Below are 27,452 nucleotides of genomic sequence, written 5' to 3' on the forward strand. Positions count from 1 at the left end.
CCTCCGTGGACCAGGGGCAAGAAGAAGGTATTTTGAGTTATGCCACACTCAAAATCTAGTCCGTGTGGACTAGAAATGTGGAAACAGAAGTGGAAACGGTTCACAGGAGACAGCAGGCCATCTCTATGGCATTAGAGTGGTGAAAGATTTCTTAACAAGACTCACAAAGCGACCCACAGAAAAAGGACACACATGACTATGTTATAATCAATGCCTTCATTTTGACAAAAGTCACCAGAAACAAAGTGAAAGGTAAGCAGCAGACAGGAGGAAAGAGTTTGCAAGTCATTCAACAAAGCGTTGGTATTCGGCATACACAGAGTCCACAAGAGAGAGACGAACAGCGAAAGGAAGCAGACAGAGGACGTGAGCATGCAGTTCGCTGACAGGAAGTGTAAATATCTAATAAGTGCTCAGTGTTTCTCCAGCCCTGCTACCTGGGTCAACACGGTCCACAGGGAGCCAGCTCAGTGTCACCAGCCGGGCTGCTCTGCCTCGGGAGAACAGCGCTTCACCACGCGTACCTTCTCAGCTACTGCGAACCTGGTCTAATGTCAAGAAAGCCTCATGTGCCCTCCACAGCGCGCTCCAGCCGGGTGTTAGCCCCCGGCATGCCTCCCCCTCCCACGCCTGTAACAGCTCGAGCTCAGCACAGACCTTGTTGCCAAGCCCGTGATTAGCCCTCTGTCCTAATCTTCCTCTGCGGACGCTCTGTGGGTTGGCCCTGATCTCCTGGCTTCAGAGGCTCCCCAGCTCTCCTTTCGCACCTCCAGATGTCCAAGGATCCCAGGCCTGGGTCCTGGGTCACTGGCCCCTCTCCCTGCTCTCTTCCTGGGCACTTTCATCACACCCCGTGCCCTTCTGAAGTGAAAGTGTTAGTGGCTCAGTCATGTCCAGCTCTTTGCCACCCTGTGGACTGTAGCCTGCGAGGCTCCTCTGTCCATGGAATTCTCCAGGCAAGGATACAGGAGTGGGTTGTCATTCCCTCCTCCAGGGGATCTTCCTGACCCAGGGATTGAACCGGGGTCTCCTGCATTGCTGGCAGATTCTTTACCACTGAGCCACCCCGGAAGACCTTTTGATGGTTCCTAAATTCACCTCTCTAACCCTGACCTCTGTTGGGGTTTAAATCCAGTTTCCAGCTGCATTTGGCAATCTGCCAGGCATCCCTGCTTCGCCCCAGCTGAAATGCCCGGGTCACCCCACGCACAGTGCCCCTACTCACTGCGCCCCCCACCCCCCACCCCCAGTTGGGTTCTCAGCCTCTCTTCTCAGAGGACCCCCGTGCCTCTGCCTTGGCTCACACCCAGCACGGGGGTCAGCACCTTCCCCTCCTGCTCCCGTCCTCACACAGGTCCTGGTGGCCCTGCCCCCGGGTTAGGGGTTAGGGGCCCAGGTCCTTCTCTGCCCCCTCGCCCCACCCGCCTCTTTATCTACAATCTCTCGCTTAAACCAGCCTGACGGCTTCTTCACTTTTCCTGTCCGGCAGCCACAGGATCTTCTCAATGTGCAAATCTAACAGAACTGCCCGCCAGTACCTTTTCATTGAACCTAAGATCCAAACTGCACACTTGAAAATGTTCAGTGGTACTTAATCTTAACTTACTTAAATTTGAATTTAAAATCCTAAATTCAAAAGATATGCAGGTGACACCACCCTTGTAGCAGAAAGTGAAGAACTAAGAGCCTCTTGATGAAAGTGAAAGAGGAGAGTGAAAAAGTTGGCTTAAAGCTCAACATTCAGAAAACGAAGATCATGGCATCCGGTCCCATCACTTCGTGGCAAATAGATGGGGAAACAGTGGTTGACTTTATTTTTCTGGGCTCCAGAATCACTGCAGATGGCGATTACAACCATGAAATTAAAAGGCAGTTACTCCTTGGAAGGAAAGTTATGACCAACCTAGACAGCATATTAAAAAACAAGAGACATTACTTTGCCAACAAAGGTCCGTCTAGTGAAGGCTATGGTTTTTCCTGTGGTCGTGTATGGATGTGAGAGTTGGGCTGTAAAGAAAGCTGAGTGTCGAAGAATTGATGCTTTTGAACTGTGGTGTTGAAGAAGACTCTTGAGAGTCCCTTGGACTGCAAGGAGATCCAACCAGTCCATCCTAAAGGAGATCAGTCCTGGGTGTTCATTGGAAGGACTGATGCTAAAGCTGAAACTCCAATACTTTGGCCACCTGATGCAGAGAGCTGACTCAATGGAAAAGACTCTGGTGCTGGGAAAGATTTAGGGCAGGAGGAAAAGGGGATGACAGAGGATGAGATGGTTGGATGGCATCACTGACTCAATAGACATGGGTTTGGGTGGACTCCAGGAGTCGGTGATGGACAGGAAGGCCTGGCGTGCTGTGATTCATGGGGTCGAAAAGAGTCAGATACGACTGAGTGACTGAACTGAAAATCTTAAACTTGATTCTGTGATTGGAAAAAATGTTAAATATTTTTAAACAACCTAAAAACAACTTGGGCTGAGTGCTTCTCTTCTGACAGTGAGTTTTCTGAAACGATCCCCTGGAGAAGGAAACGGCAATCCGCTCCAGTATTCTTGCCTGGAGAAGCCCATGGACAGAGGAGCCTGGTAGGCTACAGTCCACGGGGTCACAAAGAGTCGGACACAACTGAGCGGCTTACATTCTTTTCTTTTCTTTCTTATTCTGAAATCTAAATACAGACCAGGTATTCCCAGCGGAAACTGAATGCTCCAACTGAGATGTGCTGTGAGGGTAAAGTGTGTGCTGTAAAACTTAGTAAGAATAGAAGAATATGAAATGCCTCACTAGTGATTTTTAACATTGAGTATATGTCAAACTTATAATATTTTGGATGTGCTGCGCTGCGCTGTGCTTAGTCGCTCAGTCGTGTCCAACTCCTCGCCACCCCCAGGGACTGTAGCCCGCAGGGCTCCTCTGTCTGTGGGGATTCTTCAGGCAGGAGTACTGGAGTGGGTTATCGTGCTCTCCTCCAGGGCACCTTCCCAACCCAGGGATCACACCCGGGTGCCCTGCATTGTTGGCGGAAATATTTTGGTTATATTGGGTTAAATAAAACACGTTATTCAAGTTGGTTTCTCGGTTTATTTTTATTTATTTTTAGTGTGGCTAGTGGAAAATTTTAAATTACATATATGTACCTTGTATTTTGTGTCTGTGGGTCAGCTCTGGCAAGCTGGAAGCTAATGTATCATCTAACAATAAATTAGCATGACTAGTTGAGGCTTTTCCCTACTGAGGGAAGTCTAGCGATCCCTCTGATTGAGTACGAGGCTTGACTGAAGGCCTGTTTTCTTTGGAAAACTGTGTGTTCATTTGTCCATTTTTATCAAGCTATTTGTCTTTCTACTGTTGAGTTGTGATAGATCTTTTATTTATTTTTTACTCTTTATTTTGTATTGGAGCGTGCTGATTAGCAACGCTGTGCTAGCTTCAGTGTACAGCAAAGTGACCCAGTTGCACACATACGTGCATCCCTTCTTCTAAAAGTTATGTTCCCACTTAGGTTATCACAGAATACTGAGCAGTTTCTCGTGCCGTAAGTAAGCCTCTGTTGGTTATCTGTTTTACATATGGTACCATATGTATGTCAATCCCAATCTCCCAATTTATCCCTCCCTACAAATAGATCTAAAAAGCAGCATGCTAAAAAGCAAAGATGTTACTTTGCCAACAAAGGTCCATCTAGTCAAGGCTGCGGTTTTTCCAGTGGTCATGTATGGATGTGAGAGGTGGACCCTAAAGAAAGCTGAGTGCCAAAGAATTGATGCTTTTGAACTGTGGTGTTGGAGAAGACTCTCGATAGTCCCTTGGACTGAAAGGAGAGCCAACCAGTCCATCCTAAAGGAGATCAGTCCTGGGTGTTCATTGGAAGGACTGATGCTAAAGCTGAAACTCTAGTACTTTGCTCACCTGATACGAGGAGCCAACTCATTGGAAAAGACCCTGATGCTGGGAAAGATTGAAGGCAGGAGGAGAAGGGATGAGATGGATGGACGGCAGCACTGACTCAATGGACATGAGTTTGAATATGCTCTGGGAGTTGGTGATGGACAGGAAAGCCTGGAATGCTGCAGTCCACGGGGTTGCAAAGCGTCGGACACGACTAAGTGACTGAGTGAGCAACAAATAGATCTTTTTATGTTTTAGATACATGTCTCTTATCAGATATATGATCACAAAAACTTTCTCTTATTCTGTGGACTCTCTTTTCACTTTCTTCACAGTGTAGCTGTGGCTATACACTTTAAGGTATTCTTTTTTTTTTAATTGTGTTAGAAAAACCATAGCATTGAATTTACCATCTTAACCATAAGTGTACAACTCTGTAGTGTTGAGTGTATGTACGCCGTTGGAGAGCAGGTCTCCAGGGAACGGAGCTCAGCTATGTGCTGGGGACCCAGGGTTCTGTCTCAGCTGTTGTGCAAGTTGTCACTTCAATTGGAAACAGCTTTGTGGTCAAAATATAAAATCATGGCACTTGCAGGATCCTAAAACTGCTGTACTGAGAGATGTTATAAGGTTCAGGATTGATGCTGAAGCTGAAGCTCCAATACTTTGGCCACTTGATGCAAAAAGCAGACTCATTGGAAAAGACCCTGATGCTGGGAAAGATTGAGTGCAAGAGAAGAGGGTGACAGAGGATGAGATGGTTGGATGGCATCACCGACTCGATGGACATGAGTCTGAGCAAACTTTGGGAGACAGTGAAGGACAGGGAAGCCTGGTGTCCTGCAGTCCACGGGTCACAGAAAGCTGAACGTGACTTAGCGCCTGAACGACAAAGACAACAAAGCTTCAGAGGTGGGTCAGGGGAAGGCTGAGGTCAAACTGCAGTTTAATCTGCAGAAGGCCACGGAAGGGGCTTTGTAATATCTTGCCTACCTGGGGGCAGCAGTGCTAAGCCAACTGATTATACCAATAACGTCCTGATGGGCAAGCAGTGATGGGCACGGTTTCGTAACGTTTAGTGAGAAGACCCCGGCCTCCGGATTAGAAGGCCTGCTGCGGTATGGGGTCCAGCACGGGCCGTTTGATGCTGCGACACTGAGAAGGTCACTCAGTGTCTCTGAGTGGGGGTGACTTCTCCCTCCCTCCCTGTGACGAGGGCCGGATGGTCCTATGTGCCTGTAGACAGTGCAAAGCACAGAATACTCCACAAACGAGGGGTTCTGGGCAGAGTTGTGTCCCCTTGAAGTTCACGTGCTGAAGCCGTAACACCCAGGAACTCAGAATGTGACTGTATTTGAAGATGGGGTCTCAAAGGAGTGCTTATTATTAGGGTGGGCTCTAATCCATTCTAACAGGTTTCCCCCAAGAAGAGGTTTGGACACGTACGGAGGAAAGACCGTGGGAGGACATAGGGAGAAGGCGGCTGTCTGCAGGCCAGAGAGCAGCCTCAGAAGGACCCAGTGCTGCCCCGATCTTGGACTTCCAGATGCCAGGCTGGGAGGCAGTACACTGCTGCTGTTTAAGCCACCCCGTCATCCGACGCTGTGACGGCAGTCCGAGCACCCTAATACAGGAGTCAAGTAGGAAATAAAAGCAGAGGTAATGACTGTGAAATGTCCATTTGTTGTCAGGGGGCTGCAGAATAGGGCCGTGGAATCCAGAGAGGCTGGACATCAGAGCTCTTTGCTTCCTGCTCGGCCACCGACTTACTCGGTGACCGCGAGTCTTGGGATCTCTCTCTGCCTCAGCTTCCTCGTCTGGGAACTCGGGGTTGGATTAAGACCTCGTTCTCTGACTCCAGTCCTCCAGTACTCCATCTTACAGTCATCTTAATAACACCTGGGAGAGAGGGGGTAAGAGAAGAGGGGGTCTGAGAAGAGTGCACAGCCAGCAAATTACAATAAGACGCTTTAGTTTGATTCTATCTCTGTTGTCGTTCAGTCGCTAAGTCATGTCCGGCTCTGTGACCCCATGGGCTGCAGAACGCCAGGCCTCCCTGTCCTTTGTCATCTCCTGGAGTTTGCTCAAACTCGTGTCCGTTGAGTCGGTGAGGCCATCCAAACAACTCATCCTCTGTTGCCCCCATCTGCTCCTGCCCTCAGTCTTTCCCAGCATCAGGGTCTTTTCCAGTGAGTTGGCTCTTTGTATCAGGTGACCAAAGTACGGAGCCTCAGCTTCAACACCAGTTCTTACAAAGAATATTCAGGGCTGATTTGCCTTAGGATTGACTGGTTTGAGCTCCTCACTGTCCATGGGACTCTCAAGACTCTTCTCAATCACCACAATTCGAAAACATCAATGATCCTGTCTCCAGCTGCCTTTGAAAGTGATGTTTTAGAACCAATATTGATCTGCTGCCAAGTCTGCACCTTGGAGCAGAAGTTCTCTCTCCATGGCTGTTTTTAAGACAAGATTCATGAGCTTTTCCCAAACCTGCCTTTCTGGAGAAATGGGGCAATCTCACTTTCCAGCCTGCTCACCTCAGTGTGCTGATCTCGTCCACAACCAAAATCAATTTGGACAAGAAACCACTGAAGACGTGTTGGCAGTTGCTGAGAAAAAAATTTCAGTCTCCCAGAAAATACTGGTGGGCCAAGACCTCTGCAGCTAAAGCACTGATGGTGACAAGACTTACCGTCTTGAGGGTGGGCTGGCTCCTAGAGCATGCCTGATCTCTGTGCCACAGCCGCCTTCATTCTGGTAAAGCAGAGTTCCAGTGCAGTGAAAATTACGTGGAGTTGGGTCATTCCTGGAGACCTAAAAGCCTTCCTCTCAGTAGGGATCTTGGTTTCACTTGGGGATCAGATTCAAAACAGGTAGGCACCCTTCGGGTTGGACGTGCCTGTGAACCAGCTGGCCACGGGGAGGTGTGATGTCAGCACCGCCCTCCGTGAGGGTCAAACCACTCAGCTCCCTGGAACGTGGGTTCATCGTCACAGAAACCCAGAGTGTGTTTTCTGATCCTTCACCAGGCCATGAAGCGTACTCTGCCTGTGTGCACACACTGCACCCCTGGCCGTGCCCCTTGCATGATGCTGGGCAGGAGCGGAGCGTGGAAGGGCTGCTTGTCAGGACTTCATAGGTTCTGGCATTCATGGACAAACGTGGACATTAACCTCATGAGCCAGCTTGACTGGGCCATGGGGTGCCTAGATACTTGGTCAAACATTATTCTGGTGTTTCTATGAGGTTGTTTCTGGATGAAGTTCACATTCAGATCAGCGGACTGAGTCAAGCAGATTGCCCCCCTCCCTGATGTGGGAGGGCTTGCTCTGAGCAGCTGAAGGCGCACATACAACAGAAATCTGACCCTCGCCAGAGTAAGAGGGAACTCCTCACGCCAGACGGCCTTCCAACCGAGATACCAGCCTTTTCCTGCCTTTGGACTTGAACTGAAACATTGGCTCTTCCTGGGTCTCCAGGCTGTCAGGCTTCAGACTCAGACTGAAACCACACCGTCGTCTCTCCTGGGTGCAGCTCTCGGAACTTGTCAGACTCCATGATCACATGATCTAAAGCCTCTTGATTATTTTCCGATCTTTCTACTTTCTACTCCCGTCTTGCAGGTTCTGCTCCTGTGGAGGAGCCTGACGGTGGCACAGTCTCTGAGGTTACGTTTTTTTCCAAAGCTCCTCCTGGTAGGCAGTAGGAGCTGTGGACATTCCTATTTTTCAGGCTCAATTAGATTTTCATTTCTTTTTTTGTTTAAGGGAAAAGAACCACATTGCCTCTGACTTAATATTTAAATAGGTTCATTTTATTTGGCACTCCTTGAGTAAAACGGTTCTTCTTTATACAGAATGGTTACTAACTCTTCTCTGTCTGTCTTCCTAGTGGTGGGGGTGAGTGGGGAGTCCCTCAGGCAGTCCTGGGTTCTCAGTCTAGGCTCTGTCTCCGCTCGAGGTATTTGCCTCCCCTGAACAAATGTTTATACTTCTTTCTCCTTTTCATGAGCGAACTCCCTGTTTGGAAAGAAGAGATTTTCTTGAGAAATTCTAGGTGTTCCTGTGAGCCTGCATTTCAGACCCACCCCCTATGGCTCACTCATCCGGGACAGCCGGGGCTGAGAGATGGGGCCCCGGGTTCATTGATGGGGCAGAGGGCTGCGGGGGCAGGGCAGTGCTGGGTCCCCTCGCCTGTGGTCCCTGACCCAGGACAAACGCATTCCTGGGTTCACCAGCACTGTGGCCCTCCCACCAGTCCAATCATGTGGGTCAGACCTGGGCTAAACCCTCAGCCAGCATCACACCACTCGGCCCCCTGCCCCACAAGGAGACAGCTGCCCTGAAGACCCCACTCGGAGGATGGAGATGCTGAGCCTTCGTGTGTGCTGTCCCTTGCCCAAGGTCACCCAACTCACTGGGAGCCCAAAGGGGATTTGACCAAGGTCAGGTCAGTTCAGTTCAGTCGCTCAGTCGTGTTCAACTCTTTGCGACCCCATGAACTGCAGTATGCCAGGCCTCCCTGTCCATCACCAACTCCTGGAGTCCACCCAAACCCATGTCCATTGAGTCAGTGATACCATCCAACCATCTTATCCTCTGTTGTCCCCTTCTTCTCCTGCCCTCAATCTTTCTGAGCATCAGCATCTTTTCCAATGAGTCAGCTCTTCGCATCAGGTGGCCAAAGTATTGGAGTTTCAGCTTTAGCATCGGTCCTTCCAGTGAACACTCAGGCCTGATCTCCTTTAGGATGGACTGGTTGGATCTCCTTGCAGTCCAAGGGACTCTCAAGAGTCTTCCCCAACACCACAGTTCAAAAGCATCAATTCTTTGGTGCTCAGCTTTCTTTATAGTCCAACTCTCACGTCCATACATGACCACGGGAAAAACCATAGCCTTGACTAGATGGACCTTTGTTGACAAACTAATGTCTCTGCTTTTGAATATGCTATCTAGGTTGGTCAAAACTTTCCTTCCAAGGAGTAAGTGTCTTTTAATTTCATGGCTGCAATCACCATCTGCAGTGATTCTGGAGCCCAGAAAAAGAAAGTCGGCCACTGTTTCCCCATCTATTTGCCATGAAGTGATGGGACCGGATGCCATGATCTTCGTTTTCTGAATGTTGAGCTTTAAGCCAACTTTTTCACTCTCCTCTTTCACTTTCATCAAGAGGCTTTTTAGTTTCTCTTCACTTTCTGCCATTAGGGTGGTGTCATCTGCATATCTGAGGTTATTGATATTTCTCCTGGCAATCTTGATTCTAGCTTGTGCTTCCTTCAGCCCAGCATTTCTCATGATGTATTCTGCATATAAGTTAAATAAGCAGGGTGACAATATACAGCCTTGACGTACTCCCTTTCCTATTTGGAACCAGTCTGTTGTTCCATGTCCAGTTGTAACTGTTGCTTCCTGACCTGCATACAGGCTTCTCAAGAGGCAGGTCAGGTGGTCTGGTATTCCTATCTCTTTCAGTATTTTCCACAGTTGTGATCCACACAGTCAAAGGCTTTGGCATAGTAAATAAAGCAGAAATAGATGTTTGTCTGGAACTCTCTTGCTTTTTCAATGATCCAGCGGATGCTGGCAATTTGATCTCTGGTTCCTCTGCCTTGTCTAAATCCAGCTTGAACATCTGGAAGTTCACGGTTCATGTATTGCTGAAGTCTGGCTTGGAAAATTTTAAGCATTAGTTTACTAGCGTATGAGATGAGTGCAATTGTGTGGTAGTTTGAGCATTCTTTGGCATTGTCTTTCTTTGGGACTGGAATGAAAACTGATCTTTTCCAGTCCTATGGCCACTGCTGAGTTTTCCAAATTTGCTGGCATATTGAGTGCAACACTTTCACAGCATTATCTTTCAGGATTTGGAATAGCTCAACTGGAATTCCATCACCTCCACTAGCTTTGTTCGTAGTGATGCTTTCTAAGACCCACTTGACTTCACATTCCAGGATGTCTGGCTCTAGGTCAGTGATCACACCATCATGATTATCTGGGTCGTGAAGATCTTTTTTGTACAGTTCTTCTGTGTATTCTTGCCACCTCTTCTTAATATCTTCTGCTTCTGTTAGGTCCCTACCGTTTTTGTCCTTTATCAAGCCCATCTTTGCATGAAATGTTCCCTTGGTATCTCTAATTATCTTGAAGAGATCTCTAGTCTTTCCCATTCTGTTGTTTTCCTCTACTTCTTTGCATTGATCGCTGAGGAAGGCTTTCTTATCTCTTTGCTATTCTTTGGAACTCTGCATTCAAATGCGTATATCTTTCCTTTTCGCTTCCCTTCTATTCACAGCTATTTGTAAGGCCTCCTCAGACAGCTTTTTTGCATTTCTTTTCCATGGGGATGGTCGTGATCACTGCCTCCTGTACAATATCACGAACCTCCATCCATAGTTCATCAGGCACTCTGTCTGTCAGATCTAGTCCCTTAAATCTATTTGTCACTTCCCCTGTATGATTGTAAGGGATTTTACTTAGGTCATAGCTGAATGCTGTAGTGGTTTTCTCCACTTTCTTCAATTTCAGTCTGAATTTGGCAATAAGGAGTTCATGATCTGAGCCACAGTCAGCTCCCAGTCTTGTTTTTGCTGACTGTATAGAGCTTCTCCATCTTTGGCTGCAAAGAATATAATCAATCTGATTTCGGTGTTGACTGTCTGGTTATGTCCATGTGTAGAGTCTTCTCTTGTGTTGTTGGAAGAGGGTGTTTGCTATGAGCAGTGCCTTCTTTTGGCAGAATTCTATTAGCCTTTGCCCTGCTTCATTCTGTATTCCAAGGCCAAAGTTGCGTTACTCCAGGTGTTTCTTGACTTCCTACTTTTGCATTCCAGTCCCCTATAATGAAAAGGACATCTTTTGGGGGTGTTAGTTCTAGAAGGTCTTATAGGTCTTCATAGAACTGTTCAACTTCAGCTTCTTCAGCGTTACTGGTCGGGGCATAGGCTTGGATTCCATGATATTGAATGGTTTGGCTTGGAAACGAACAGAGATCTTCCTGTCATTTTTGAGACTGCATCCAAGTGCTGCATCTCATACTCTTTTGTTGACTATGATGGCTACTCCATTTCTTCTAAGGGATTCCTGCCCACAGTAGTAGATATAATGGTCATCTGAGTTAAATTCACCCATTCCAGTCCATCTTTGGAGAAGGAAATGGCCACCCACTCCAGTACTCTTGCCTGGAGAATCCCATGGACAGAGGAGCCTGGTAGGCTACAGTCCATGGGGTCGCAAAGAGTCAGACACGACTGAGAGACTTCCCTTCACTTCCAGTCCATCGTAGTTCGCTGATTCCTAGAATGTCAACGTTCACTCCTGTCATCTCCTGTTTGACCACTTCCAATTTGCCTTGATTCATGGCCCTAACATTCCAGCTTCCTATGCAATATTACCCAGGTCAGGGAGTTTCAAATCCTGCATTCTTAGCTGCAGCCGAGCCCCAAGGGCTGGTAGCTGGCCCTGGCCCTCAGAGAGAGGCAGTGTCCAGCTGTTTCCCCAGAGGAACTGGGTGGGGGGCAGAGGGGACAGAGGCCGCCCTGGCCTTCCGAGTTTCTGGTGCTGGGCTGGGCATCAGCCCTGTTGGCCTCAGAGGGTGTCACAGATGCGGATCAGAGCCCTGGACTACAGGGCATGTTTGCTCGGAGGGAAAGAAGGGAACGTGAATTTAGGGGAGGTTGCCAGAGAGCGAGGAGGGGATGGAGAACCGGCAACTTTGGGGTAACAAGAGGCCTCGGCCGAGGTCCAGGAGGAGCCTCGGGACCGCTCGGGCCCCCAAAGTCCAAGGCGGAAGGCCCTGCCTCACCCTGAACCCCTGGGAAGTCCCAGTGCTGAGCCTAGATTCTGTCTCATGGGCGCTGAGCCAAGGACAGGACAGCAGTCTCGCTGCCAGAGGACAGCGGGGCCTGGAAGAGCAGCGATGGGACGTGTCACCACCCAGCAGTTCCCGGTGGGGTTGTGCGTGCGCGTGCACATGCGTGCGTGCGTGAGCTCGGTGGCTTCGGGCATGTGGGACTCTTTGTAGCCCTATGGACTGTAGCCCACCGGGCTCCTCTGTTCATGACATTTCCCAGGCAAGAATACTGGAGTGGGTGGCCATGCCCCCTTCCAGGGGATCTTTCTGACTCGGATCGAACCCACGTCTCCTGCGTCTCCTGCTTTGCAGGCTGATTCTTACCACTGAGCCATCGGAAAGCCGTTCGGGGGGGGGGGGGGGCGCGGGGGGGGGGGGCGGGGTAGGGGTCAGATAAATCCCGGGATCTGAGCCCAGCGCCTGGCGCGGGGCACGTGCTCGGTCCACGTGAGATAAGGTTGAATCCGGGCGGGTGCACGGCGTGTGTGATGCTGCAGAAGTTGCTTGGAACCTTCAGCCTGGCGGCCAGGTCTGACTCAGAGAGGAAAGGAGGCCGCGAGGCCAGCCTAGGAGAGGCTCGGAGGTGTTCTCGAGAGTTCCAGGGACAAGCGTGGGGCCGGAGGCAGAAGCGGAGGGGGACGGCGTGGGCGACTTCAGCAGTGAGTACACTGTGGCCCAGGAGGGGCCGGAGGCCGGCCCCCATGGGGAGGCGCCTGCGGAGAGGGGCGTGTCTGCCCGGGCGGGGGGGGGGGCGGGGGGGCGGGGGGGCGGGGGGGCGGGGGGGGGCGGGGGGGGCGGGGGGGGGGCGGGGGGGGCGGGGGGGCGCGGGGGGGGCGGGGGGCGGGGGGGCGGGGGGGGCGGGGGGGCGGGGGGGGCGGGGGGGGGCGGGGGGACCTCTCTGGGCCTGGTCACGGCGACACGGGGGTGTGTGAAGCCCTCCTCCCCATCACTCCTGGAAAAGCGGCTCGGCCTTGTTCAGTTCAGCCAAGAAGTGCGGGGAGCCTGCTGGTGGCCCCGTGACTCCTGGACTGTGGACTCGTGAGTGGGGCTCACAGGGTCCCCTCAGGATAGAGTCACCTGCTTGTCCAGAGCTGCTCACGGCTCACGCTGGTCCCTGCAGTGGGTGCGGTACCTCCCGTCTCACCAGGGGGACAGCCCCAGCTCAAGGACCGATCCCCCACACTCATCTATCGCCATGGTGGGCCCCTGGTTCCCTTTACCTAAAGATTTCCGGAGACTTTCAATGATTCTTTCCAGAGCTGCTAGGCTTTTAATCTGATAAAGTATTTCTTTGTCCTCATCTGTAGGAAAAAGTAAGCACAGTGATCAAGATTTGATGCACAATGTGATTTAATTCCACAGTTGCTATCTACCCTGAAGGATGCCTCCTGACAATATGGAAATACATGTGCATCAGTTATCCATCTCAGCATTGTTTGCAAAATGTTGGAAAGAGGCTGAATACCCATGCACTGAAGGGTGTTTGAATCACCTACATTGTGTCCTCCGGTGGATAACCATGCAGCTGTAAAAAAGATAAACAGTGAGGACGCTTCCTACAAACAGACATAAAGCGCGTTACAGCGTGTGCTGCTGGGTTAAAAGAAGGGAAAGTGTGAAATGTCTCCCCGGTGCTACCTTTCATGTGAGAAAGAAGAGGTGATGAGAAAACTTACATGATCATAGCTAATAAAGTGGCTTAATGCACACTGGATAAGAAGACAGGCACTACAACGGTATTATGCTAAGTGAAATAAGTCAGATGGAGAAAAGATAAATATTGTATGATCTCATTTACATGTCAAACCTAAAAAAAACAAAGCAAACATAGCAAAATGAAGATGGACTCATCGATACAAAGAGCGAGGGAGGGATTGCCAGAGGAGAGGGGAGCTGGCAAAATAGTTGAAGGGGATTGAGAAGTGCACACCTCCGGTTATAATATAATTAAGCCTCGGGGCTGTACTAAACAGCATAAGGAATGTGCATAATAATACTGTAATACCTGTTTAGGGACAGATGGTTAATAGACTTATCTTGACGATCATTTCATAATGTATGCAAATGTCAAGCCGCTATGTAGCACACTTGAAACTAACATGATATTGTATGTCAACTGTATTTCAATTGGAGAAAAAAAGATGTAAAACAATAAACAGAATAATCTTGTACCCAGAAAAGGAGCATTTGCATGCACTTGTTCCTTTGTGTCGAAGAAAATGCAGAAAGGACAAGCCAGAAAGTGGTGAGGCTGGTTGCAGCAGGAAGCAAGAAGGAGCAGGTGGAAAGAAGCGGGTGGGAATGTGTTTGAGGATTGAGGGTTAGACTCCTGGTGTTTGATGTTCTCTGTTAGAGCCAGGGTCATGTTTCACACAAAGGCTTCCCAGGTGGCTCAGTGGAAAAGAACCTGCCTGCCGATGCAGGAGATGCGGCTTCCATGCCTGGGTCAGGAAGATCTGGAGAAGGAAATGGCAACCACTTCAGGATTCTTTCCTGGGAAATCCCATGGACAGAGCCTGGTGGGCTACAGTCCATAGGGTCACAAAAGAGTCAGACACAACTTAGCAACTAAACAACACGTTTTACACGCTCCAAAATAAATCTGTAAAATCAGCCATGATGGGGAGGGACCCAGAATGGAATCTAAGCCCCAAATGGAATTACAGATGAGTAAGAGAGCCCCATGGAAGAGCGGGCTTCCCAGGTGGTAAAGAACATGCCTGCTAATGCAGGAGATATAAGAGACGTGGGTTAGATTCCTGGGTCGGGAAGATCCCCTGGAGAAGGGTGTGGCAGCCCACTCCAGTATTCTAGCCTGGAGAATCCGAGGGACAGAGAAGCCTGGCGGGCTACAGTCCATGGGGTCACAAAGAGTCAGACAAGACTGAAGTGACTTGGCACACACAGAGAAGGCATGCATGGAAGGGCGTGGGAAGGAAAGAACTAACAAGGAGCTTTGGCGAGCAGGATGCCACTGTACATGGCAATGCTGAGAACGAGAGGCTGGACACGACTCTGGTCTGACAGCAGCTCTGTTTTCCGCAGGGGTGGGTATCCACCAGGAAGTCTCACCTGTTTCTTGGGATTCCAGAACTGGGTCAGGGGATCCGCCCTAGTGGCGTCTGGGAGTCGGGTTTCTCTCAGTGAAGAGGAGAGGAGGACTGGAGGGAAGGGATAGTTAGGGACTTTGGGAAAGTCATGTACACACTGCTCTATTTAAGATGGATAACCAGCAAACACCTATTGCATAGCACAGGGAACTCTGCTCAGTGTTATGTGGCAGCTTGAGTGGGAGTTTGGGGCAGAATAGATACATGTCTGTGCATGGCTGAGCCCCTTGCTGTCCACCTCAGACTACCACAACCTTGTTCATTGGCTATACTCAATATAAAATGTTTTTGGTGTTAAAAAAAAAAAAATTATAAAGGCAAAAAAAAAAAAAAGAGGAGGCGGCTCAGGTGAGCCCGAAGGTCAGGTGGGGTCAGTCTGAACTCATGGAGTCTGACATCTGAACAGATGGATCGGCACACCCAAATCTTCCCAGCCCTGTCTGCGGGGAGGGCCTGGAAGCGACGACGGGTAAGGAGCGGGGAACACGTCTAACCACCATCCTCCAGGACGAGGAATCAGGGCTCCTTGGAGACGTGGGAGGTCCTGGGGTGGGGCCAGGGCAAGTGAGGGAGCGGCCTGAGGCTTCTTGTGTCCCCAGAAAGCTAGAAGGTGCTCCCAAGGGAGGACAGCACAACGAGCTCCTGGGAACCAAGTCTGAGAGCCTGAGGAAGTAAACATTGATGGCTTATTGCCCGCTATCAGTATCAGCGGTTAGTAAGTTCATGGAGATGTAAACACACAGTGGGATAAACAATGAATAAAGGGAGGAGAAAGAGCGTCCTTCCTTACAGTAGAATCCTAACCAATCCGTGCGGAAGGAACGTTGGAAACAGGAACTGACCTTTTGGCAAATAGATGGGGAGACAACGGGAACAGTGACAGACTTTATTTTCTTGGGCTCCAAAATCACTGCAGATGGTGACTGCAGCCATGGAATTAAAAGACGCTTGCTCCTTGCAAGGAAAGCTATGACACACCTAGCCAGTGTATTAAAAAGCAGAGACACCACTTTGCCGACATGGGTCCAAACTGTCAAAGCTATGGTTTTTCCAGTAGTCGTGTATGGATGTGAGAGTTGGACCGAAAAGAAGGCTGAGTGCCGAAAAATTGATGCTTTTGAACTGTGGTGTTGGAGAAGACTCTTGAGAGTCCCTTGGACTGCAAGGAGATCCAACCAGTCAGTCCTAAAAGAAATCAGTCCTGACTATTCATTGGAAGGACTGATGCTGAAGCTGAAACTCCAGTACTTTGGCCACCGGATGCGAAGTGCCAATTCATTGGAAAAGACCCTGATGCTGGGACAGATTGAGGGCAGGAGGAGAAGGGGACGACAGAGGATGGATGTCTCTGGGAGATGGTGAAGGACAGGGAAGCCTGGTGTGCTGCAGTCCATGGGGTCTCAAAGAGTTGAGAGTAGACAACAAAAACAGTGGTTATTTTTGCAAGGGTGCTAGATCAGTAGGTGAAAATAAGATGAGAAAGAAAGAAAGATATTTTCAGAATCTGAAAGTATCTCCCCACAAGGTAGTATTTACACACGCAAAAACTTTTAACCTGATTATGGAGAAATCAGATATCCATCACCTTAAACCAGCAATGAAGTAAACTTCCCTGACAAAGAGATATATTTGCATCATGTCTTTCACATTTTTGCCCCAAACGCATAACCTGAATTTAGTCATGGGAAAATGTGAGACAAACTCAAATGGAAAGAGATTCTATGAAAGAACTAGCCTGCGCTGTCTTCAAGGCTGTGAAGGACAGATCAGGAAACTTCCCAGGTTGGAAGAGACTAAAAGTGACCTGAGAGATAAAGACAATGTGGAATCCTGGATGGATCCTGGAGCCAGGAAAAAAAAGAAAAATTGGTTGAGATAACCGGCCAGCTTGGACGTGGGTCTGTAGGCCGCCTGACTGCGATGCATCAGCAGCGCCGCCCTGGTTTTCGCGGTTGTGTCGGGTTGCGTGAGCCGTCCACAGCGGGCAGCGCCGTGGAAAGGGGGAACGGGAAGCCATCTGTATTGCTGCTGCAAGTTTGTTTTGCGTAAGTCTCACAAAGGAGACTGGACTAAACGCTTGCATCGTCCTCGTTTGGCCCGAGGTATTGTTTCCCAGACACGCCGCCGCGTGTGCACGCACACTCAGGGTTACCGTGGCAACCCACTTCTGTTTATAAATAGCTGGACGCGGCCTGCCTGTGGCCAAGAGCACATGGCGAGGACATGTCTCTGTTCAGAGGCACTGTCGCGGTTGCTGCTGAGAGTGACGGTCCTCTGCCCCACTCACAACTTCCTTTTGTTCCTGCTCCAGCCAGGAGGCTCCTCCCGAGCCTGGGAGACCCCGTCTGCACCCAAGTGCCACTGCCCAAGGCTGCCCTGCCCTTCTCGGAGCTGTCCCTTCATGCTCCCAGGTGACCACACTAAGGCTTTGGTTTCCTCTAGCAAACCGTCTATGCCCTCCCTGCACCGTCTAACGTCCTGCCCCGACGCCAGTTCCCCATGGACTTCTCCCAGAACAGCTGCGGTCCAGGCACCCAGCCCTCTAACATGAGGAGGCGGACGAGGCCAGTGTCAGAAGCACCCTCGCCGTGTCTGGCAGCTCTGCTGGCGGCGGCGCCCGCTGGAATTTGGCTGACGAGAGCGGGGGAGCTGGGGTCTGGGCTCCTTCCGTGTGCCACACTCGCCTGCCTCCTGTATGGGTCTCCACCTTTGCTCCAGGTCACCCTCAGCCTTGACTCTCACGGACAGTGGCCACTGGTCAAGAAACTGGGGGCCCAGACGCACCTGTGGGCCACCGCCGGTCCCTGCTCCCGGGACATACCTCAAGGGCAGCTGCCCCAGAGGTGGGGTCTCTGCGCCCTGAGCCTTGGGCTCATGGCCACCCCAGTGGCATCCCGGGCTCTGGTTTCACGGGGCGGGGTGGTCATCTCAGGACAGAGGGGAGCAGCTTCTTTGCCCGGGGGCCTTTCCCGGCCCACCGCACCACGCTCCCCATCCCTCCCGGCCCCCAGACGGCAGGTGAGCATCTGTTCATCCCTGAGTCCCCTCCCAGGCCGGCCCTCACCCACCCACCCTGCCCCAAACTCGTGACTCACCTCTGCTTTCTCTAACTCACACATGGCCGTTAGGAGCAACACACTTCCATTAACGGATCCGTGGGCTCTGAAGCCCCGGGGCCCACGGGAATCTACCGCGGTGCCAGCCGCTCAGGGAGCCGTCTGCGGGGTGCCCCACCGGGCCCTCAGGGCAGTCTTAGGACAGAGGGGCGGCCCGGGACAAGCACTGCGGGGCGTGTGGCCCCCTCGCGTCCGTTTGCCACGCGGCCGGCTGGGGGATCTCATGGTCCCTCTGAGGACCGGTGAGCCAGTGCCTGCTCGGACAGCGGACGTGCCCTACCCGTTCCTTTCTGCCTCACCTCTGACCCCCGGCAGCCCCTGCGGGGACTCCCATCCCGGGACAGTCAGCCCATTCTCCCCTCTTCAGTGACTGCGATGGGCGGGACGCAGGGAGCCTGTGCCCCAAGGCCAGTCCAGCTCGTGCTCAGACCTTTCAGCACAGACTCGCCCCATAACCTCTCCTACCGTGGGCCCGAAAGAAGACGTCCAGCTTTATTTATCTCATAACCACCAGGCGGTTTGCACAGTCAAGGAGTGGGCTGCGCCCAGAGGTCTTAGAAGGGACCGGACTCCTGTTACTGCTCCAGCTTCCAAACCCAGAGGCTGGCTCCCAGGAGAGACCGGAGACCGGGGACAGACTGAAACCTGAGTTCCTGGCCCTGCTGCAGTGAAGCTCAGTGGGGCCCGGGAGTGAGTATTTGAGTTGCTCCCGTCCCCCGGGGCCTGGTCTCGCTTCCAGGGCTCAGATCGGGCGCACAGGGAGCCCGGGAGCTGTGCGGTGCCTCCTTTCTCGTGCTTGGCCTCCTCTGTGACCCCGAAGGACGCTGACTCTGCAGCCTCAGAGCCCCAGCTCACTGCTCTTCATCCCATTTCCTGGGGACTCCCCCTGGGGACACTGGGCTCTCCCCGCCCCACCCGCCCCGGGGAAGGAGCAGTGACCGCAGTGGAATTGCGGGGGCAGGGGACAAGAGGTGGGGCCCTCCCCTGCTGGGGCGGCCACCTGCCTGCAGGACAGCAGGACTGTGTGCTCCTCAGACCCACGGGCAGGAGGCGGGGTTGGGGCGCCCCCGTCCCCACCAGGCGGGACCTGCCTGACCCGACCCGGGGCAGTGGCCTCACTCTCCGACCAGGCTGTTCGTCCCAGGAAGGAGACATCTCTGTCTGCAGCCTCCAGTCCTCCCACCATGGCTGAGCTCGGGCGGGGCCCGCCAGGGTGCTTTTACCGTTAAAGAAGAGTTTGTCGTCCTTCTTGGCAGAGAGCTGACTTTCATGTTGCACCTTCTTATTAGTGCTGACCTGATAATTCATTTTAATACGGGCTTCTTGATGAGGGGCGTGGAAAAAAAAAATGAAGGAAAGCATGAATGCAGGGATGCTCTGACCCACACTGCGCTTTGGAACCTGAGGCGGGGACGCTAACACGCTTTCCAGCTTCTCCTGACAATGTGCTCCAGTGAGTCAACACGCACAGGCGGGCATTCTCTGACCTCTGTGAACCCAGCCATTTGGCAGATGTTCTGAGAGGTGATCCCAGGAACTGGCATTGACGTCTGGATGCAGAATTTCAAGAACACGCTGACCTTCCCTGCTGCTGAACGCATTCCATGCTCTGTTGTAGATTTCAGACACACGGCTCTCACCGCCGTTGCGGGTTAACCGCGTGTTCTGTTTGGACCTCAGGGTGCTATTTCCCTTTTCTGTGTGTTTGGACTACGCTAAGCTGCAAACTCTGGGAGATGGGGAAGGATAGGGAAGCCTGGCGTGCTGCAGTTCGTGGGGTCACAAAGAGTCGGACACGACTGAGCGACTGAACAACAGCAAAACCTCACTTGGGAAAAGCACGCTGTTTTGTTCGCTACCAGCTCTGTGGCCGGGGGCCAGTCCATTCGGACCCTAGTTTTGTCCCCTGTCGGCTGGAGTCAAGTCCCCGCCCCTGCTCTCAGGAGGCTTAGGGGAGCGGGGTAGTCGGAAGCTCTGGCCTGCATGCATCCTGGGGTCCTGCGGCGGCTAAGCCCCACATGCACCCCAAGCACCAGGCCTCTCCTGCACGTTCCCCCAGAGACCTCCCAGATACAGGAGCTTGTCTCTGCCCGTCTGGGTTTGACCTTCCTGCCTCGGGAAGATTACAGAAAATATGGGACTACTGTGTCCTTCACATCTCCATCTGCCTTTGCCCCAGGAGTAGCTGATCTCAAAGATGCTGCCAAGATGGGACTGTGCATACACACCGCAGACCTTCAGGAACACAGGCAGTTAAGGCTCGAAAAGGTGAATACTTGCTTTTTTTCTTTGTCGGAGTCGTTGTTAATGTTGTTGAGGTTGTTATTGTTGGTAACGTTGGTAGTGGTTTTTGTGCTTCAAAAAATGATGATCTGTTTGGCTCCATCATCTCCTGGACTAGAATTTCATCTTGGGAAAAGCACACAAGGATGCCTGTTACACCCTTCTGCTCCGCGCGGCCCTAAGGCAGTCGGTGAGAGCAGGACTGGACACAGGGACCCAAGGACCTGGGGAGACGGACTTGGTTTCTAAAAACCTTGTTCAGGCGCGGGGAGACCACTGCCTCCCTAAGTAACTTCTGGAAACCTGAGCTCATCCGGGTACCTGGACACCCTTGCTGGAGACAAGATGCTGGAAACCTGACCCTGCCTGGTCATGATTCTCCTTCTGCCCCAGGGGCCGCTCTGTCCCCTCTGAGACACCCTGCCTCTGTGATCTGCGCCCCGGGAGGCAGGCAGGCGCGAGCGTCTTTCCTGATTTCTACCCAAGGCGGCCTGTTTTCTGCCTGCGCATCCCCGCGCCCGCCCAGGGAGTGTCTAACGCAGGCCCTGGCCTTGGTGTCGGGCAGCCCTGGACCACACCTGGCTCTGTGCTCACCGGACGTCCTCTGACGTCTCTTGGGCCTCGGGCTTCCTCATCTATACGACGGGGTCTGCACTTACCTCATCAGGATTTGTTTGAGGTTCAAATGAAGCCGTGCGTGTAGGACGCGGTTGACACAGTCAGGGGCCAGGGTGGGGGCTATGTGAACACACGTCAGTGCCGAGGCCCAGGTTCAAACCCCGCGGCCAAGCCGACCAGCCTGTCCATGCGCTGGGTGTGTGCTGACTCCCGCCCAGCGGGGTGACCAGCCCACCCCGGCTTGCCCTGCTTTTCCTGTTTTAGCAAGAAAGTCCCACATCCCAGGAGCCCCTCGGTCCCAGCTCATGTGGAGACACACGGAAACACCCACACCTGTGGGCGTCATACACGTGATTGTCTCTGGAAAAAATCCCAGGTAGCGATGAGCCCAACAGACGTGCAAGGTGAGAAACGCCTGTGCTTTTAAACCTCATGTATTTTCTACTTTAAACTTTCCCTTTAGAGAAATGAGATGCTGAATGTGCAAACGGACAACGACCGGACCTGCATCACACAGCGAACACGCTGACCCCCGAGTGAGCGCCCACGGGGCAGCCGGCGGGCTCTGGACGTCACACCTGCAGGACGCTGACCGCCGTCCCCGAGACGGTCCCGGAGAGCAGACACCCGCAGCAGCACCGTCAGACCCTCCAGGACAGCGTGAGTCACAGCTGCTCCCTGACCTGCGGAGCAGGGTCCTCCCCAAGTGGGCACCTGACCGCGGCCCCAGGTCTAAGCTGCAGCCCTACCCAGCGGCGTCCCCGTCACCACTCCCGTCTGGCGGGGCCTCAGACCCGGCCACCTCCCCGCCTGTGTGGCTTGCACCAGGGTGTCTGGGCTACAGCCCCCAGCCTCCCGCCCCGCCCAGACGCGGCCGTGTTTGGGAGGAGGAGTTTCCTTACCGAATATTGAGGCCATATCAGCATCCAGATTACTTAGATTTGCTGGCGTTTCAGTGGTTGAAGCTGCGGGGAAATAAAGACCCCAGTAGGTTAACAGTGTTCCTCGAACTGGCACCAACTTCTCTCCAAGTAGGTTTGGTTTTGCGGGCCCACCAGCCTGCTCGAGGGGAGGAAGCCCTGAACAGGATCTGGGGACTCAGGGCTCGTCTGGAAGGAGGTTGGAGGGTGATGACGGGTGGCCCTGCTCTGGGAACCAACCCCGCTCCTGGGCAGGCTCACTGGCACCGCCCTCGAGGAGGGTAAGAAGGGGCACACACTCTCCTCCCCGATGACGGGTCCAGCCGCAAGCCTGTCTGGGGCTGAGGATGTGACGTGGAGGAAGGGAGACAGGCATGGCTGCCTGCCCTCTGCCCCTCTGCTTGGGGATCTGAGAGCCCGGCCCCTGCGGCTCCTCGTCTGTAAACAGGGATCCCGGGGGAGCTCGGTCTCCGGGGGCTGGCCTCTGGAAGCCAGTCCTCCATGGGGCCTTGGACCCCTGGCTCCACCTTCCCGGCCTCGCTGACCTGAATCAGCCAGGCGGGGCTGGGCAGGGTGCAGAGACCCTGAGCACCGGTCCCCACTGCACCCCCAGGGCGCCTCCCACTCTTCTCAGAGCTGGTGTCGGGGTCCATGTCCTCCACTCAAGGTCAAGATCAGCCCCTTCTTTCAGCCCTGGGGGGACCAGAGAGCAGACAGTCGCCCCCAGGACCCCCGGGACCCCCAGGAGACCAGAGAGCAGGCAGTCGCTTCCCCAGGACCCCGGGGACCCCAAGGAGACCAGAGAGCAGAGAGCTGCCCCCCAGGACTCCGGGGAGATGAGAGAGCAGACGGCCACCCACAGGACCCCTGGGGGGACCAGAGAGCAGATGGCCGCTCCCAGGACCCTGGGAGACCAGACAGCCGCCCCCAGGACCCTGGGGACCCCAAGGAGACCATAAAGCAGACGGCTGCCCCCAGGACCCCGGGCAAGGCCACCTTCCCGTTGCCTCACACAGAGCGCTCAGGTGGTGTCTGCAGGCATTCAAGTTCCAGCATTAAACCAATGATGACGCTGATTTTGAAATGGTTTTAATGACGGACAATCTGCATAGCAATCGCTCATCTGCGCACACGCGGGCTCAGAACAATGCAGGGAAATTGCACAGAAAGGTCTGTGCTGTGATGACAATCGCTTCCCAGTGTGCTGACCTCCGTCAGCGCTGCAAACAAAAGTACAGTCCTCTTCGGAGGCGACGTTAGTGAGTCATTACGGATGGGCACAGCTGCTCCTGCGAGCGCTTTGTTAAAAACATTCTTCTCATCTCTCGTCTGTCCCTAATTATAATGGGGCCCTTGTGCAAGCCCGCCACGTGCGTGTGCAGAGGGATGCTGATGCTTGTGACGCCCGCCTGGCCCATGCAGCACACCATCAAGTGTGGCTGCCTGTCTGCCTGCGTCTCCTCCCGCCGTCCAGGGTCCGCCGGCCCTGTGCCCTGTGCCCTGTACCCGCGCAGGGACGACGCTGCTTGCTCTGTGTTTGAACGTGCGCATCCTGGCCCTGGCACGGGCTCGCTGTGGAGCGCTGCGGGTGTGCTCTGCTCCACCCGGGGAAAGCAGGACGGTGACCTCTGCCCTCCCGGGGCCAGGGCCACCCCCTTCCTGACCTCTGGGTCAGGCCAGCCCGGTGTCCGCCGAGGCTGGAGGCTGGAACAGAGACCATGCCCAGGACCGGCCCTGAGCTGCCCTCGGGATCAAGCCAGCCCGATGTCCACCAAGGCTGAAGGCTGGAGCAGAGACCATGGCCCGGGACCAGCCCTGAGCTGCCCTCGGGGTCAGGCCAGCCCAGTGTCCACCGAGGCTGAAGGCTGGAGCAGAGACCATGGCCTGGGACCAGCCCTGAGCTGCCCTCGGGGTCGCCGCAGATGCTCTGTCGGGACGAGGAGCCAGATGTGTTTAGGGCTTCGTCAGGAGACTTGGGTCAGTCCTGGTGGGAGCCATTCCCGTGGGTGCCAGGGGCGGGGAGCCACAAAAGCAGCGGCAGCGGGGAGCCAGCGCGGGGTGAGCCCCCATCGCTGCCCGTCACAGACCCCGTGCCCCGGCACCCAGAGGATGCCTCCTTGCAGGCACCTCAAAACTCAGTGTCCTGAGGACAGATCGCTAGAAACGCCAGCTTCTTCACGGCAAGGTCAGGCAGGGGACCCCCTGCCCTCCCGCCAGACCCGGAGCGGGCTGGGCCTCCCTGGTCACTTGGGGCCAGGCTGAGGCCGTGTCCTTCTTGGTAGAGCCGCTCAAGCCCTGTGGGGACCTCCAGGGCTGCTCGTCCACTGGGCACCGTGCAGGGGGCCTGGCAGGGCCTCGTTCATTGGGCTCGTCCCTCTGAGGAGGGTGGGAGGGGGCCTGGGCTCAGGTCTCCCGGCAGAAAAGTGGGGTCACGGGGGACCCCGCCCCCTGCAGTCCTCGGGCAGCGATCCCGTCCCAGGAGGGCGGCGTCCACTGTCGCCTTCCTCGACCCACGGGTCGGGATGCAGCGGCCGGAGCCCAGCGGGGCCTGCCTGGGTGGGATTCGAACCCGCCGCCTGTAAAGCACGTTCTGAGACCCAGGGGGAGGTTTGGGCGTGGGCCAGGATTGGCCCTGCCTAGGAGCTTTCTTCATTTTGTTAGTGCTTCAGTGACGCTCAAGGTGCGTAAAAGAAAAATGCCCTTATCTTAGCAAGACGCATTTGCAGGGAATCATAAGACATTTTGGGCGATGCTAAAATACTCCAATAACCACGAAAGTGTGTGTGTGTGTGTGTGTGTGTGTGTGCCAAACAAGATGGCAAAATGTGTACAACTGAAGCCAGGGAATGGAGTTTCTTTCCACGACTCCTCTACTTTTGGGTAAGCTAGAAATGTCGATCGTAAAAGTTAAAGTATATAATGCATGCTACTCCCCCATCCGAAAAACTCTTCAAATATAGGAGAGCTGTGCAGCTTGCTCCATCCTCCAGGAATAAGTGGTAAATCTGGAGCGGCACGCAGGGGAAGGGCCTGAGAGAACCCCTTGCCCCCGGACTCACCCGGGGGCCCCGTTTCCTCCCGGCCACGACTGCGCCGAGGCTGTACCTGAGGTCACGTTGATCGGCGGGAGCTCGGCTCCCTGCCCGCAGTAGAGCAGCAGGACCAGGAGGGTCACTCCTGTGGTGGCCGCCATGCCCCTCCAGCAGAAGGAGGACCCTCTCCTGAAGGCCCCTCAGCTTCTCCCGCCTCCGTCTCCAGGACACAGTGGAATGCCCAGGGTGTGTGACATCACGGCAGGAGAGGAGCCGGGTCCTGTCCATGTGTTGGGGGGGTGGACAGAGTCGTGCTCGGGGTCTGTAGCTGGCAAGGAGGTGGGAGGCCGGCTGGGGTCTCTACACAGGACTGTGTCCTGTTCTGGCTCCTTCTGCAGTCCTGCAGACCTGCTGGCTGTTTCCCCAGCTCACCTGGAAGCTGCTGGAAATGCAGAGCTCGGGGGCAGCTCAGATCTGCTGAATCAGAACCTGCATCTTCACAGATGCCCGGGAGACACATGTATGCAGTGAATTCAGACTACAGGGTATGGTTTTCAGTGGTGGCTCAGTGGAAAATAATCTGCCTGCCAGTGGAAGAGATGCAAGAGACTTGGGTTCGATCCCTGAGTTGGGAAGATCCCCTGGAGTAAGAAATGGCAACCCACTCCAGTATTCTTACCTGGAGAATCCCACGGACAGAGGAGCCTGGTGGGCTACAGTCCATGGGGTCGAAAAGAGTCGGACATGACTGAGAGCCTGAGCACCCACTGGCTCTTCTACGGGAGGAAAAAGTTTTCTTCTACCCATTTAGGGTTCCTGAGTGGGTCTGAAAGTTACGCTGACAAAGACAGACCAACAGGAGGAAAGCATACATGTTGACTTAATGTTTTACATGAAATGGAAACCTTCACAAGGAAACGAAGGTCTGTGGAAGTGTTTGGATGGACGTGAGGGTTTTCACACTGGCTCTGATGAGGAATGGACAGTCCTGGAGGAATGCGGCTGATCAAGCAGTAGCAGGTAAGTGTCGCCGACAGCGCCTGTTGGTTGGGATTTCTTTTACCTTTTCATCTTATATTGTAGTACAGCCAGTTAGCAGTGTTGTGACAATTTCAGGTGAACACCAAAGAGATCAGCCACACATACGCATGTATCCATTCTCCCCCAAACTCCCCTCCCATCCAGGCTGCCCCATAACCCGGAGCAGAGTTCCCTGAGCTGTATAGTAGGTCCTTGTTGGTTATCCATTTTAATTAAAAATTTTTTATTTTGTATCATAGCCAGTTAACAATGTTAATTATAATAATGATTAACAATGTTAATTATAGCTGACTGACAACGTTTTGATAGCTTCAGGTGGACAGCAAAGGGACTCAGCCGGACACATACTCTTGCGTGCGTTGTCCCCCACACCCCCCTCCCATGACACTGAGCAAAGTCCCCTGAGCTGCACGGCAGGTCCGTGTTGTCCTGGGATTCTTCTCAGCACACATTTGTCTGCAGAGACGAGGCTGCTCCTTTCTTCCAGGTGTGGGGTGGGTTCCAGGGAAGGAGGGTGGAGGCAAGGTCAGAAGACCTGCCCGTTTCTGCCTCCTCAAGTTGTTCAGCCTAAGGAGTGGTCCCGGGTTTTGGAATAGCTTTTCCTGCACCCCATCGTTCTTCTGTCTGAAACTTTCCCAGGAAGACTCACAGCCCAGAATGGACTGATCTCCACAGCGCGGCCCAGGCTCTCAGCCCTGCCCCGTCTATGGAAGCGAACCGAACGGGAAAGGATTCCTCGCCGGCCCTGGAGGGTGCACGGCCGCACGTGGCCCGCCAGGAGCGCGCCGTGAGGTCGCGGGTACAAAGAGAGCAGGCGCGAGCCTGGGGCTCCGCCTTCGTCCGCGTCCGAGGGTGGAGTGGCGGGGGTCTCACGCGCACACTCTTTATAGGTCGCTTGAAACGTACGAATGGGAGTTTGAGCACGGATGGGAGGAGCAGGCCACGCAAACGGCCAGCTATCCAGTTTACCCAGGACTTCCTAACAGGGGAGCTTGGCGGGTGGGGCAGCCTGGGCCCCTCCCCAGTTGTTTGGCTAGTAACTAAGTCATATAGCTGGTAATACGTTTATTTGAGATGGATGTCTTCGAAGCTGATGCCGTGGCAATCAAAACCTCAATGTCAAGCACTTAGGTTACAATCAAAACTTAATGTCAGTACAACAATCTACATTTTCCAATACCACATCCAGTCAAAGCTTTGTTATATAACCAAAGTTCCCACCGTGTCCTGCTTTTAGGAGAACCAATTCTTATTGGACTCATGGGAATAACCAGATTTCCATGAAAATAAAAATACTCAGGAAGAGTTTTCCAGTCCTGGAGAAGTCAGGGAGAAAGATAAGTGATTCAGTTCTGTTTGGAAAGGTATAACTCAGCAACTTGCTCTGAGTTATAGGTTGCTTATGGCTTCCCTGGTGGCTCAGTGGTAAAGAATCCACCTGCTGATGCAGGAGATGCGGGTTCAAATGCAGGAGATGCGGGTTCAATTCCTGGGTTGAAAAGATGCCCTGGAAAAGGAAATGGCAACCCACTCCTGTATTCTGGCCTGGAGAATCCCATGGACAGAGGCTTCTGGCAGGCTAGAGCCCATGGGG

At 53.3% G+C, this 27,452-nt stretch overlaps 1 protein-coding gene and 1 long non-coding RNA gene across 2 annotated transcripts; one reads left to right on the forward strand and one right to left on the reverse strand.

Moving 5' to 3' along the window:
• Window positions 1–7,682: 7,682 nt before the first annotated feature.
• On the reverse strand, window positions 7,683–25,056 carry LOC112449091 (uncharacterized). Its single transcript, XM_025000173.2, has 6 exons — window positions 24,891–25,056; window positions 21,768–21,830; window positions 20,245–20,373; window positions 19,188–19,286; window positions 12,959–13,039; window positions 7,683–7,909 (listed from the first exon to the last, which is right to left on the reverse strand). Exons 1-6 carry the CDS (start codon window positions 24,976–24,978, stop codon window positions 7,824–7,826), a joined length of 546 nt encoding a protein of 181 aa, XP_024855941.1. The 5' UTR covers window positions 24,979–25,056; the 3' UTR covers window positions 7,683–7,823.
• On the forward strand, window positions 12,118–13,918 carry LOC112449092 (uncharacterized). Its single transcript, XR_003037583.2, has 2 exons — window positions 12,118–12,397; window positions 13,046–13,918. It is a non-coding gene; the product is annotated as an uncharacterized lncRNA (long non-coding RNA).
• Window positions 25,057–27,452: the final 2,396 nt, after the last annotated feature.

Source organism: Bos taurus, chromosome 12 (genome assembly GCF_002263795.3).
Source record: "Bos taurus isolate L1 Dominette 01449 registration number 42190680 breed Hereford chromosome 12, ARS-UCD2.0, whole genome shotgun sequence".
Taxonomy (NCBI): domain Eukaryota; kingdom Metazoa; phylum Chordata; class Mammalia; order Artiodactyla; family Bovidae; genus Bos; species Bos taurus.